Raw genomic sequence first — 13266 nt, 5'->3', positions numbered from 1 at the left:
GCAAATCCATCCGTTAGGAATACATCGATGTACTCTGAAGAGTTTTCGTTTTCAATACCTTGCAAGTTGTCATGAGCTCTCAAGTAAATAAGGTCAAACTAGTAAACAAGGTTGTCGGGCTAGTAGACCTAGGCTTAAAGGAAACACCTGTGCATTCTGGTTTGTGGAAGATAATGAACTGCAACAAATTTCCGACCGATCAAGGTCGGGCTAACACTGTCGGGGAAGTTTTTGAAATGTTATGTCCATTACAAACAACAGAAACCGGTCTCAGAGCACGCGTATGATAAAGAAATAGTAAATAGTACAGCTAAGAGGAAAAAAATGTACGTTTCTGATACAGTTACAATGGCCGGAAACTCTTCGGAGAGGCGAAAAAGTGGGAGGAAAAGCCTGGATATGCCGCCATTTGACGTGCAATAGGATCTGTAACCGCGGTGCTCAAGTGATATCCCATGTACAGAAGCGAGCGAATTTTGTCTTTGTTTTTTTATTTTTTTTATTTTTTTTTTTTTCAGTACTCATCGACAGACGAGTACTATCCATTAGATGACTCAGCAAATATCAATAGTGAGATGCTTTCCATTACTTCCTGATTGAAAGGAGCTCAAAGCTCCGGAGAGGATCATCTCGGCTGCCTCTTGCAGCTGCAGAGCGCTTGGGTTCGAAACCTCTGTTCCCAGTAGATGGGCGGCTACTGCTTGAGACTAATCTGCTTGTGCGACCGTCACTGGGAGTGTGATCACCTGAGGAGCTTGGCTTACTGCTAGCCATAGCCTTTCTTGAAGTGCTGCCATACCGAGAGGAATTGCGTCCCCTTTCAGAATCATGGTGCTGAAAAAGCAACAATAGCTCTCCATAAGAGTTTTTCTTACAAAAATTGCACGATTTCCACTCAAATACTTGGGATGAATAAAATTAAGGGTGAGAAGCATATCATGCAAGTGAGAAGAGACGACACATTATTCCAACGATTTTAAACTACCAGGACCATACCAGAGATGACTCACATAAACAAAGTACTAAATTTTATAGTTTGCAATTCTTCTAAACTTGGGACTTCTCACCTAACTAGGCCAGGATTCAACTTTGCTTTTGTTAAAATTGTAAAACAAAGAAAGGACGTAACAATAAGGTCATAGAAAATCGGTAAAAAATAAGTGTACGGGTAATAATTATGAAAATCAAGATATCAACTTTACATTTTGGACTTTGAAACTGATAAAATTATTAATGCGGCAGGACTGAAGTTCTTTTACTTGGTGACTTCTCAAGATCCAAGTTTCAGAATGAAAGCAAATCGGCAAGATTAAACTCATGTAGCTTAACACACTCACAAACTGTCCATGCACAAAGCAAGGGAATAATTAACAATAAAATACTGTCAGATATCAAGACTTTACCGCATCTCTGGGTGAAGGTACATCGTCAAAAGACCTGTGTTTCAAATGATCCTGACGTGGACTAGAACCTGAGGTGTTTCTCCTTGAAAATGCTTCAACTGCACCCGAGAATCTATCTCGAATCTCTTTTCCAACTGGATAAGACAATTGCATAAAAGGGTTTAATAATTGTGGGAAACCAAAAAGGAGACTGCAGAGTGTAAAATTGTTGTGGAAAGTTAAATAACAGCTGAAGAAAGGAAGCTACACTGAAAAATCATAGAAAACTAATTCCTCGAATACGAAATAAATCTTCAAGAGTAATTGGCATCTCCTAGTTCCAGAAATCAAAGCTTAGGACTTATTAGTGATAAGTTTGAGATACAAGAGCTAAACAGGACATCAAAGTCAAAAGCACACACCAAATCCATAACTTCTTAATTAAATCAAGGTCAATTATCCAATTTGGCACCTAAATGAAATATATTCTTTGAAGAGTGAGCAACACCTGATCCTCTTTCAGGTCTTTCCATAGATGGCCCTGCGCTTAAACCCGCTTTCCCACTGGCATGCTAAAAACAGAGAAAAAAACCAAGTAAATAACATTCATATAAGATCAACACTTGAACATAACATTTCCAAACACTAACCCATCCTCTAGAACTGCCACCAATCTGAGGGTGCTTCAACACAGTCCAGTCAAAGATATAGTCAAATTGATAACCTGCAAGTAATCATTATATTAATATCCTGACCCCAAACACAAAAAAAGAAAATACTAATAATTACAAGAAAAAAAATTTATGAATCTAAAACAAAATACCCAAATTTGTGAAGATTACCTTCTCGAATAAATAAGTCCCTGAAAAGCCTCTTTAAATAAGAATAATCTGGCTTGTCTTCAAACCGCAATGATCGGCAGTAATGAAAGTAGGATACAAATTCAGCTGGATGAGATCTGCACAGCACCTGTTAAACACATATGTGGCTATATTATCCATGTTGCAACGTTAACAAGAATTCCCAGCAGAAGAGGGTCAATAACAGCAGCATGTTGTGTGCGAATGTGCATCCACAAGGAAACTTATGCTTGAATACGTATGAATGAAGTTATAAACAAACATAAAGCGCTGAATTATCAGACTAGGCTTGGTTCAAATAGCCTCTAAACACATTTATTGTCCAAACCCATGCAAACATTGAGCCAGTCAAGAACCCAACCAAAATAAATGGAAGTGCCAGTCTTCCTGGTCAAGACTTTTTTCATATCTGCCCCATTTCTAATCTTTCGTCGATCTCAACCAAAATATATGAAAATAAACACACACATATATAATATAACACGTGTAGAATGTCCACTCTTGGAACATAAGAAGTTGTTAGCAATAAGAATGCAAGGAGAAAGTTGTTACCTCTATAGGAGTTGACATTTTCTTTTCACTGATTTTGTCGTACTTTTGCTTCTTTGTACCAGCTTTTAAACCTTGCCACGGAAGGCTGATTGGAGGAAAAAGACAAAAAAAATGAGGAATAAAAAATAGAATAAGATACAATGTGGCATCAAATACCCAAAATCAGGTAGCAAATGGCCAAAAAAACACATGAAAAACAAGTGCCAAGGACTAACCTTCCTCTTAGGAAATACATCAGCACATAACCAAGAGATTCCAAATCATCTCTTCTGCTTTGCTCTGAATGTGAAATAAAACACAATGAGAATAAGTAGCGCATGGTAAGTTGGATATCCATTACTGATATAATTTACATATGACATAAAATATCTCTCACCAATTCCAAGGTGGGTGTTAACACTTGCATAGCGAGCAGTTCCTGTGAGGTTCTTGTTCTCCCTAACAAATGAAAAAGAAACAAAAAGTAATTAACTTTCATGGCGGCAACATCAAAGCCAACAGTGGCACAGAAGAATAAAAAGTACAAGAGTAAAATATTAAAGTCAAATCTAACAGAAATGGAAGCGGCACAGAGATATGTCAATAGTACATGAATCACGACAGACAACCCACAGAAGCATATTTAACACGAGCAGTGACTTTACAAAAAAAAAGCTTTACGAAAAACATTATCATAAGTTGCCACTTTACAAATAAAATTTACCTGTATGGTATGTGCTTATGAGTCTGAAGATCCCTATACTTCTTTGCAAGGCCAAAATCAATAGCATACACCTGTGACGAGAAATGTCAGATATATTACAGTTCTAAAGAAAAACGTGTGAATGGAGTGCTAATCAAAGAAAGATTTGAAATCTCGACCCTAATACCATATGAGATCCCCACTATCAAAAAAAATTCCAGCAGTAAGTGTTCCATTAGTGCAGTAATTGCTATAATTCGCACAGTAACTGCAATTAAACAAGAAAAATTACCTGATTGGCTTTACGCGCTAGGCCCACTAAAAAGTTGTCTGGCTTTATATCACGGTGAAGAAAACCTCTTGAGTGCATGTATTCAACTCTGTTAATCTGAAGGATGGCATAAAAAAAAAGTAAAAACGAATATCCTGGCCATTTTGAACATATAAGTTGAAGGATAGTTAGTAGCACTTACCAATTGATCTGCAAGCATCAACACTGTTTTTAATGTGAACTTCCTATTGCAGTAGTTGAACAAATCTTCCAAACTAGGTCCAAGAAGGTCAATAACCATGATGTTGTAGTCACCCTCAACTCCAAACCACTTGAGGTGGGGTATTCCAGCTTCATCATAAAACGACAATGGTTAGTTGGTCACTATCAATTATTGGTAAGAAGACTTATCTGAGAGAGAGAGAGAGAGAGAGAGGACACTTACTTCCTCCTTGAAGAAGCATATACAATTTTGACTCATAATGAAGCTGGGGATGCTTGGTCTTCACAGGTTCCTGGAATTTGGAAAATAAACTAGCTCGTGAACTGCATACCCATTATGACTATTGAATTATATGTACATGTACAAATACGGGCTGCAACATGGTTGTACTCGACTGGAACTTTATGATATCAAAATGCATCCATGTTAAATCTAAATAATAATAAAAGATATGCTTCCCATCCAGAATTTTCATCCATAACATAACTGACAAGAAATGAAGAATATAAAGCAAGAAGTAAGCTTCGAATGTAACTCGCATAGAACTTGTTCACTATGAAATCTAAAGTACCATTGCTACTCTTATTCACAAAGATTCGAAAGAGATTATTTATTTTGTTCTTTGACTTTCTCTAGTGATTAAAGAAGTATTGAACAAAACATAATTTTAATCAACACGTTCATTAAACCAAATAAATCATACTGCTTCAAGAACCAAACATAATGAATTACCAGAAGCTCACACTCAACATATTCTAGTACATTAATGAAGCCGCCCATTTATAACTCAGGCACAAAACTATACAATGCTTGCAAACATTTAGCCATAAACCAAACATCAGAACTGAATCTACGATTTGAGGATCGATCATATACCAGCTTAACAGCCACCTCCTCCCCACTTTGTACATTTACACCTAACACCGGAACAGAAATTTCATTACCAAACACATAAAATTAACACAATGAATAATTTTATAAGGAAAAAAGGATATCAAGAACTGATTACCATACCTAAATAGAGTTCTCCGAAAGACCCACTCCCAATCTTCCTCCCCAGCTTAAACTTCCCAGCAATCACATGCTCCATGATGCAACAATGTCCAATACGATTCGACCCACAAGCTCAAACTGGCTTTATTTCACAGCAATTTGTGCAAAATTCAGCCTTTGTAGTTTGCATAGCCACAAAACCGCGAAAAAATAAACCCCCAAATCTCCACCAAAAATTAAAATTAAAAGATTTTCAATTGACACCTCCGATCAAAACCTTCGATTTTTTCCCCAGTAACTCGGCCTAAGAACCACTCCGAGCATTAAATTACCATCAAATGGAAAATAAATATGAAATCCCAGAAAACCCAACTCGGAAATCCGATTTTATCGACAACAACGACACAGAAAGAGGGCAACTTTTTCGAAAATCAAAGGACCCCCTTTTTCCCAGCTGCACATCCAGACCGCCTCCAATCCCAAATCCACGATTGCAGACGACGAATTCGAATCTTGAATCACAAGAACATTGACCTACATTGACCTCGACGCCCTCGATTCACAAGCCAAAACACAAAAAAAACTCTCCGAAAATTTGAAATCAGCTGCGAAATATGTAAAAGTAGCAAATCAAATGAGGATCAACTGGGAGGTTTTTTGTTGGATCGGACAGAGCTAGAAACAAATCATTTATACATATGAACAGAAAATACGGACAATGGCGGAGGAAATTAATTTCTAGAGAGAGAAGGAAGAGAGACAAATGGGGGAGGGGCAGAATAAGGGAAAAGGAGGTTGGAGACGATTATATTTGTTCGCTTTTAAGTTTTTTTTTTTTTTTTTTTTTGGGGAAATTGCAATTTCTATCTCGATTTTATTTATGAAAAAAAAAAGTAATTTATAAGATAAACAGGTAATAAAATATGAGGGGTGAAACAAGTCACCTTAGGTCAAAGGCAAAGTTTGAAAAGGAAATTCAAAGAATAATACAAGAAAAAAAAAATATATGTGATGCAGAAAACATAATCATACAATGTTACTATTCGATCAAATCATAATATATGAATTTGTTTTTTATAAAAAAAATATATATATAAAAATAGTACAAATAAACTTTACCGTAGCTTTTTAAATAATACAGTACATAATTTATGTTTTTGATACTCTTAAAATTTTTTCTAATTTTCAAAAAAAGTATCTCTTAAAATAAAATTAATTTACAAAAACGCGCCTGCACTTTTTCTTATTTTCTGACTGTTTTTTTTTTCTTTTAATATGTGTATTTTGGTAAAAATTAGTTTAGTTTAGATAAGATGGGATATTCTCAATCTTTCTCTCTCCCTTTCTGTCTTGTTCTGATCTGGAAGGCCAGTCTGATCTGGTATTTTACTATTTTGTCTCTCTGGGTGTCACATATGGAGTTTATGGCCTTTTTTGGGTCAGAATTTTAGGCCATTTTGGTGTTGGATTGCTGCATCTTCTATGTTGCATCTCCAAGTCCACCACCCAAAAATTAGACTACTTGATAGTTTGGACTACCGAAGACAACCCTAAAAACTAATCATTAAGCTTAATGAGAATAGATAAGAGCATCTTCGAGTGAGTTGGCCAAATTTATCATTAAAACATGAACTCTTCTATGGTGGTTGGGGATGAATGTAGTGTACACTTAGAGCAAGTCCACCGGGAAAAAAAATGTCCCAGCCCTCAGTCCAAAAAACAAGCTGGCCCTCAGTCCATTTGCTCCAGCCCGTGGAGTTGCCTGGCACCCAGCCCATGCCAGGCAACAGCCCAGCACGTTTTGGACTAACCAAGAAGCTGGCTTGTTTCTCAGGCGCGTGCAACACAAGCGCGCAAGGCGCGAGTGGGTTTCAGGCTTTCCTGAAAATGTGTCAGCCCACTTGGGCTCAGCGACGTGGCGTTATGATAGCCGTTGGATTTCCAACGGCTAGTTTTTCTAGACCGTTGGATTTCCAACGGTAAAAAAAATTTAAATTTTACTTTTAAACTAGACCGTCTGATCAAAGATCAACGGTCCAGATTAATTAACTTAATTAAAATTTATTAAAAAATACAGAAAAATTATTAAAAAATACAGAAAATTTAAAAAAAAATTATTTTTTTCTTTCTATAGTTTATCTGATGAGTTTATGTAATTTTATTTTAGTGTGTTTTTTTTTAAGTTTATTTGATGAGTATGTAATTTTATTTCAATGTGTTTTTTTTTAAGTTTATTTGAAATTTTATCCAAAATTGGTTAAAAATCATATCCGAAATAAACTTAAAAAAAAAAAAACACACCAAATAAATGCGCTGGGTGCCAGCGCATTTTTTTAGGGATGGAGATGCTTTGGTCTGTTATTGTTCACTGGGGCCTATTACTGTTCACTTGAGTGGATAAATGCGCTGGGTGCTGGCACAAAGTCCTTAGGGGTGGACTTGCTCTTACATGTACATTTCTTCTCCTTGATCCCATTCCTCTTTTCTCCTTCATATTTGGCTCTTTTCTCCTATGTATTAACCCTATAGTTTTTGTTTGGTTTTTGATATGAGACTGGTATAATTCTTCACTTTGGTGTCTAAGTTTGTCCACTTCAATCATTTTTTGTCATTTTGTAGAAAATCTCTGTTAAATAAGAAATAATATTAATATTATTATTATTAATAATAAAAATTCAATTTAATAAACAGTGTGCTCAAATGATTTGATAAAAAATAAGAATATTTTTGTTATTTTATCCTTTTAACAGATTTTACACAAAATGACCAAAATGATTGACAGTAAACAAACTCAGGGACCAATTCTATCAATTTTAAATCTCAGAGAACCTCCACCATCGCCCTCTCCATTATTCCATATTCCCCATTTTCTCATGTATCTCCCAACTATTCCTAAAGCAAAAAATTAAAACCAAAAACTAAGAACCAAATAATTATTAAAAATTGAAAGCTAAAATAATTATCATGCAAGTCCTAAAAATTCGATTGATTATAGAAAATAGTTAATCATATTATAATTTCTAGTATTTCGTAATTTTAACTTCCTCTATCCATGATTGATTTTTCTTGACAAATAAAAGTAACAATAAAAGAAAAGTTAACAAATGGTAAAGAAAATTCATGGCTAAATTGATTGATTTCTTTGACATAATTTGTGGATGATGTGAGATACCAACATGAGCCAGCCCACTCGCACTTCCCCTTCCGCCGACACAAAACAAAACCAAATCAATTGACTTATGCTTTCGGTGCTCTTAAAAGTTTCAGATCTTACTTTTACCTCAACACTATTTTCCACCGGAATTCTCCTCATCGACTTATCCGGGTTCTTAAAATTTGATCCAACGGTTACAAATAGGGGCTCATTTTAAAAGTTATAAAAACTTTAGCCGTTAGATCAAATTTCAAGGATCCGGATAAGTTGATGAGGAGGACTTGGTGGGAGGATCCCTTTCCTTTTCCACCACATTATATACTTTAACTTCTTACGAATCTAGGGTTTCATAAGAATTTAATCCAGACATAAAGGCATAAAAAATTAAGCAAACCATCCGAGTTCTTTTACTTTGTCACCAAGTAATCCGTAAGTAATCCGGATATATATTATGCATCCGAGTTCTTTTACTTTGTCACCAAGTAATCCGTAAGTAATCCGGATATATATTATGTGTGTGTGTGTGTGTCAGATCTAAATATACCATACCACAAGGACTTCTCTAGCTAATTTAATTTCTATCTCACAAGTAAGCACTTAGATGTGTTTGACTTAATCTCAACGGGACAAGAGCGTGAGCACAATCCTACAAGAAGACTGAAAACCCTAACTTATTCTTTAACCTATAATAAATTCATAACTTCATAAACTTTAACCTATACATTCATAAGTTCGTATATCAAAAGTCCAAAACAAACAAGATCGTCTTTAGGGAGCAATGGATTCGAAAGCAAAACGCCAGACTCCTGGAGATAGGATGAGTGAATTACCGGACGCGATTCTCTGTCACTTACTTTCATTCCTTCCAACTTTGCATGATGTACGGACCACGAGTTTGTCTACAAGATGGAACAAGGTGTACCAGTGCTCCCATTAGCCTACAGTTTGATAGCAGAGATTTTTCTTATGCACCTCAACAACAAAGGAGGTTTATGAGGTTTGTTGACGGCGTAATGAAATTATGCGGCTCATCGTGCAACATTAGAAAACTATGTCTTCGTTGTAAGTCTTTCGCTTTTAAAGATGAAGATTTCTCTTGTATTCGTAGATGGATATCCACTGCCATCAAGAACAATGTTATTGAACTTGATCTTTATTTGTTTAGTATTTATTATGATTTCCTCGAGATTTTTGAAATGCCTCCGAGCTTTTACGGGTGCAGATCATTTGTGAGTCTGAAGTTGGAAACAAATTATATTACCTTTACATCAGGTTGTTTCCCAAGTCTCAAGTACCTCCATGTTACATCTCATAACAGTATTATCGGTGGAAGGGTAAAGATCTTTCTGAACTGCCCTGCGCTTGAAGATTTGACTATGATTGGAAACATGGGAAGAGATGTTTTGGTAGTTAACATCTCTGCACCTCAGTTAACAACTGATACTCTCGAGTGCGAGTTTTTCGTTGATGCCCAGAGACTTGAAAACCTCCATGTCAATATGAATTGGGCTTGTTTGTCGTCGAATTATGTTTTGGAGAATTCTAAATCCTTGGTCAAGGCCAAAATTCATCTCAAATATTATATGCCTCCAAAATATATGTATAAATATCCATCCTATGTTGACAATATATCTACGTTACTTGCAGGTACGTACTTCAAGTGTTAAATATTTGACTCTTTTAGTTCCTCAATATCTGGAGGCACACTATCTGCCTGATTTTGAGATTTTGAATCAACTGGAGCTAGATCTTCGTTGCTTTTGCTGGGAACTTGTAATAGATTTGCAAAAGAAATCTCCTAATCTGAAACACTTTCTCTTAAACTTTCATCGTACAGCATGGGGATCGCGATTACAAGCCAGTCAATCCATCAATGCTTGTGCCAGTGTGCCTCTCATCACACCTTAAGACTATCTCCATGCACGGATTCCACGGAGAACCGGAGGAGGTTGAAGTGCTGAAGTATTTGTTAAAGTACGGTGAGGTTTTGAATAAGATGACGATTTCTCCAAATAATTTCGTGGGTAGTTCGGCATGTCATACAAAAGAGGAGTTGTACAAGGAAATTTTTTTGTTTCAAAAGGGTTCAGAGACTTGCCAAGTTGAAGTTATCTAGAACGGAAGCAGTTTTAGGTTTTCTAATAAATGGGTTCATATAGTTCTCAAATTTGTAATTTGACATCATATTTTTGTTATTTTGAATGCAATTATGGTCAAACATTTTTTTTTTCAAAAAAAAATTCTAATCAATGCATGTAAACTAGAGATTCGAACATCAGACCTATTTTAAGAGTTATGAATATTAGACGGATCATGTGTTTCTTCCTTTTTCATGTTACATAATATACATTTTTACGTGGACGAGTTGTCATAACAAACATTATAAGATGTCATATTTAGTAAAAAACTAAATTCTAAAAAATATTGATGGCAATTTGGAAAACAATATAATGCCTAACGCAATAATCTTCAACTTTATGTCAATACTATCTGGATTGACATATCTGATTTTGGGATCTTCGTGTTTTCAGGTTTGTGTCCATTTACCAGTTTTTGTTTTTTCTTGTTCTGTTTTTATCCCTTTTCAATCTTTTTATTATCGATGTCATTTTTTTTACCTCTAAATTCGAATGATTTTTTTTTCTTCTAAATTATATAAAGTTTTGTAGAATGCGAAACTTGCAGCTTTAATGGTAGAGCACTTTTTAATTCCTACATGCACGGCGATCTTCGACAATTTGAAGGCATCTGAATGGAAAAATTTTATAACAAGAGACTAAATCCTTAATGTTATTAGGTGATTAGATGCGATTAATTATTTAATTGAAAAGAAAAACAAATGTAGTTGGGCATCAATCATGGTATTAAAAGTTGGCAAAGTTCTTAACTTGCACGCATCGAACTATGAAATCAAACACAAATACAAATTGCCATGCTGACCAAAATATTCAGATTACCAAATCTGACTAGTGATGTTTGTGCAGATAACTAAACACAATAATGGCAGGATCAGGAACTGTTTTCTCTTCTGCTTTGGAAGGGATGAATCATGTTAAATCCAAATCCGGCGAGATGCTTGCCAAACCTTTCTTGGATGTGTGCAAACACTTGCTGCCTGTTTTAGGTATGAGAGTTTGATTTTTAACCCGAAAGCGGATTGAATTTAATGTGTTTGGATGCTGACAAGACCATATTTTTCTCGATTCATTGTTTCGATTCCAGACAAGTTTGGAGCTGCCTTTGCCCCTGTGAAATCTGATATTGGTAATAACATATCGGTAAGGTGCTGTCTTTTTTCTAGGAAAATAATGTAACTTTTTGGACAAGCAATCTGTTTTGGTTTTTTAACGTTCGCAAGGTTTTTGATGCTCTTCTGTACATTACAGAGGTTGGATTCTAAGTATTCGTCGAGCCCGTCAGAATTTAACCTCTTGTATAGCATAGTTCGAGTTGAGATTGAAGCGAAAACTGCGAAATCCTCATCTAGTTGCACAAATGCTCTACTCTGGTTAACAAGGTATGTCATGTTCATGTTGCATGCTTTCTGCCTGCAAGCCAAACCTTGTGTTTTTGAGAATTGAATGTGCTTAGGGCTATGGATTACTTGGTGGAGCTGTTTCGGAATCTACATGATAATCCAGACTGGTCAATGTCGAAGGCTTGTAGCGAAGCGTACGCCAAGACGCTGAAGAAATCGCATAACTGGCTAGCTAGCTCAAGTTTTAGTGTAAGAAATCTCATTCTCTTTTCAATTAGATATTCATGCTCTTGCAGTTAAGTTTATCGTCGATATATTGACAATTGTATTGACCGCATAGTGCCAACGTTGGCTTCAAAGTATCAATAATATTCGTAACATATCGGCATTTTTGAAAAGGTAGCGTAATTGTTCTGAGCTGTTGGATTGAAATGCAGGTTGGAATTAAGCTTGCTCCAGAGAGGAAGAAATTTATGAACATATTAGGTGGTGAAACTCCTGAATTAAACTCTGATATGGGGAAATTCTGCACGAACTTTTCTCCACTCCTCGAAGAGAATCACAAGTTCTTGGTAGGGTTCTTCGTGTTCGCGCAACGTAGTTTCGTTCGAATTTGCATAATTTGGTTTAAGTTTTGCGTTTTTAATCTTTTTGCAGGACTCTGTTGGAATGGACGATTTGAAAGCTTGATGCATGTTCTAAATGAAATTTGTTTATAAGTTGTATGTGTATTTTAATGTATGACAAGATTGTATCTGTATTTGTATTCTTTGTAACCCTTGCTCACTTTTCTACGAAATACAGTGCCGCAAGGAGTTTGTAACTCAAGTGGTTAAAAGTAATCATCCTTCAACTAATGGTAGGCCACATGTACTCCACGTCCTCCCGTTCTGTTGTCCACGTGTTAGGCTTGAAAATTCATTACACATGAGAGGGCGTGTTGAGAATGAATTTCATATTGGTGGGAGGAGGGACCTTACATGTGCTTATAAGTCTCCATATATTCTCCCTCCCCACCATCATTTGTATATAAAAAAAATACAATGTTATTAATTTGCTTAATTTACCACTAAGCTCGAATGTGACAATGTGATTCATTTCTTTCTAGTTCATGACAATGATCGAACAATCCATAAAAACTAAAAACTAAAGAAATTAACTATTTATTTTAAGCTAATCTTATGGCTAACCAAAGTAAGAATTCTAGGCGAATTAAGTTATAACTATTAACTAATGCTATTTTCAAAACGTCTGGTGAAACTCGAGTTGGGTCAACTTGAAATCATCCGAATTCAACCTAAGTTTTAACTTGACTTAAAAAATTACAAAATCTCCATGGCACGTAGGTCGAGTAACTATTGAGCTAATTACGTTTTTCTTGTGATGTGTGCGTGCCAACTCGCAACCAGGCTCGGGCAAATAGAATAGATGTGGTGGTGGTGGAGTCAAATGTGTTGCTTACTTCTGCACTTAAGCGATTACGGCCAAAGAAGGAACGCGTCTCGGCCTTGGGTTCTAGAACCTAAAGACAAGGTTGCTAGATCACTCACTGCGAAATTCAATAACTGGTTTGACTTTTAATGTGCCGAACATGAAGTAACCTGATAACACCTCACTTCAGAGAGAAGCTAATAAAAACCCCTTTAGGCAAAATAATTAGAAACTTTTTGC

The 13266-nt window shown here is 35.9% G+C and overlaps 2 protein-coding genes across 3 annotated transcripts; one reads left to right on the top strand and one right to left on the bottom strand.

Annotated features, from left to right (window-relative positions):
- Nucleotides 1–179: 179 nt before the first annotated feature.
- Nucleotides 180–5767, bottom strand: LOC126622146 (casein kinase 1-like protein 6). 2 transcript variants are annotated; one of them, XM_050290802.1, is made up of 14 exons: nucleotides 4985–5767; nucleotides 4847–4887; nucleotides 4193–4262; nucleotides 3950–4098; nucleotides 3769–3864; nucleotides 3498–3568; nucleotides 3171–3232; nucleotides 3010–3073; nucleotides 2795–2879; nucleotides 2225–2351; nucleotides 2033–2106; nucleotides 1855–1954; nucleotides 1404–1537; nucleotides 180–834 (listed from the first exon to the last, which is right to left on the bottom strand). In XM_050290802.1, exons 1-14 carry the CDS (start codon nucleotides 5058–5060, stop codon nucleotides 586–588), a joined length of 1398 nt encoding a protein of 465 aa, XP_050146759.1. In that variant the 5' UTR covers nucleotides 5061–5767; the 3' UTR covers nucleotides 180–585. The 2 variants fall into 2 exon arrangements, with proteins under 2 accessions (XP_050146759.1, XP_050146760.1); XM_050290803.1 differs by having other exon boundaries at nucleotides 1891–1954; nucleotides 4985–5766.
- Nucleotides 5768–11052: 5285 nt separating this feature from the next.
- On the top strand, nucleotides 11053–12437 carry LOC126621025 (glycolipid transfer protein 1-like). The gene is made up of 6 exons (XM_050289392.1): nucleotides 11053–11241; nucleotides 11340–11395; nucleotides 11504–11634; nucleotides 11709–11844; nucleotides 12033–12167; nucleotides 12253–12437. Exons 1-6 carry the CDS (start codon nucleotides 11118–11120, stop codon nucleotides 12283–12285), a joined length of 615 nt encoding a protein of 204 aa, XP_050145349.1. The 5' UTR covers nucleotides 11053–11117; the 3' UTR covers nucleotides 12286–12437.
- The last annotated feature ends 829 nt before the right edge of the window (nucleotides 12438–13266 follow it).

This window comes from Malus sylvestris, chromosome 5 (assembly GCF_916048215.2).
Source record: "Malus sylvestris chromosome 5, drMalSylv7.2, whole genome shotgun sequence".
Taxonomy (NCBI): domain Eukaryota; kingdom Viridiplantae; phylum Streptophyta; class Magnoliopsida; order Rosales; family Rosaceae; genus Malus; species Malus sylvestris.
This window is presented reverse-complemented; position numbering and strand designations above follow the sequence as displayed.

Bases quoted from the DNA above. Each gene is read 5' to 3' on its own strand.
- LOC126622146 (XM_050290802.1), bottom strand. From the start codon at position 5,060: ATGGAGCATGTGATTGCTGGGAAGTTTAAGCTGGGGAGGAAGATTGGG. The intron at 2,107-2,224 runs GTAATCTTCACA...GATTACTTGCAG, and splicing joins GGACTTATTTATTCGAGAAG to GTTATCAATTTGACTATATC. The intron at 1,955-2,032 runs GTTAGTGTTTGG...CTCTGTTTTTAG, and splicing joins GTGGCAGTTCTAGAGGATGG to CATGCCAGTGGGAAAGCGGG.
- LOC126621025 (XM_050289392.1), top strand. From the start codon at position 11,118: ATGGCAGGATCAGGAACTGTTTTCTCTTCTGCTTTGGAAGGGATGAAT. The intron at 11,396-11,503 runs GTAAGGTGCTGT...TGTACATTACAG, and splicing joins ATATTGGTAATAACATATCG to AGGTTGGATTCTAAGTATTC. The intron at 11,635-11,708 runs GTATGTCATGTT...GAATGTGCTTAG, and splicing joins GCTCTACTCTGGTTAACAAG to GGCTATGGATTACTTGGTGG.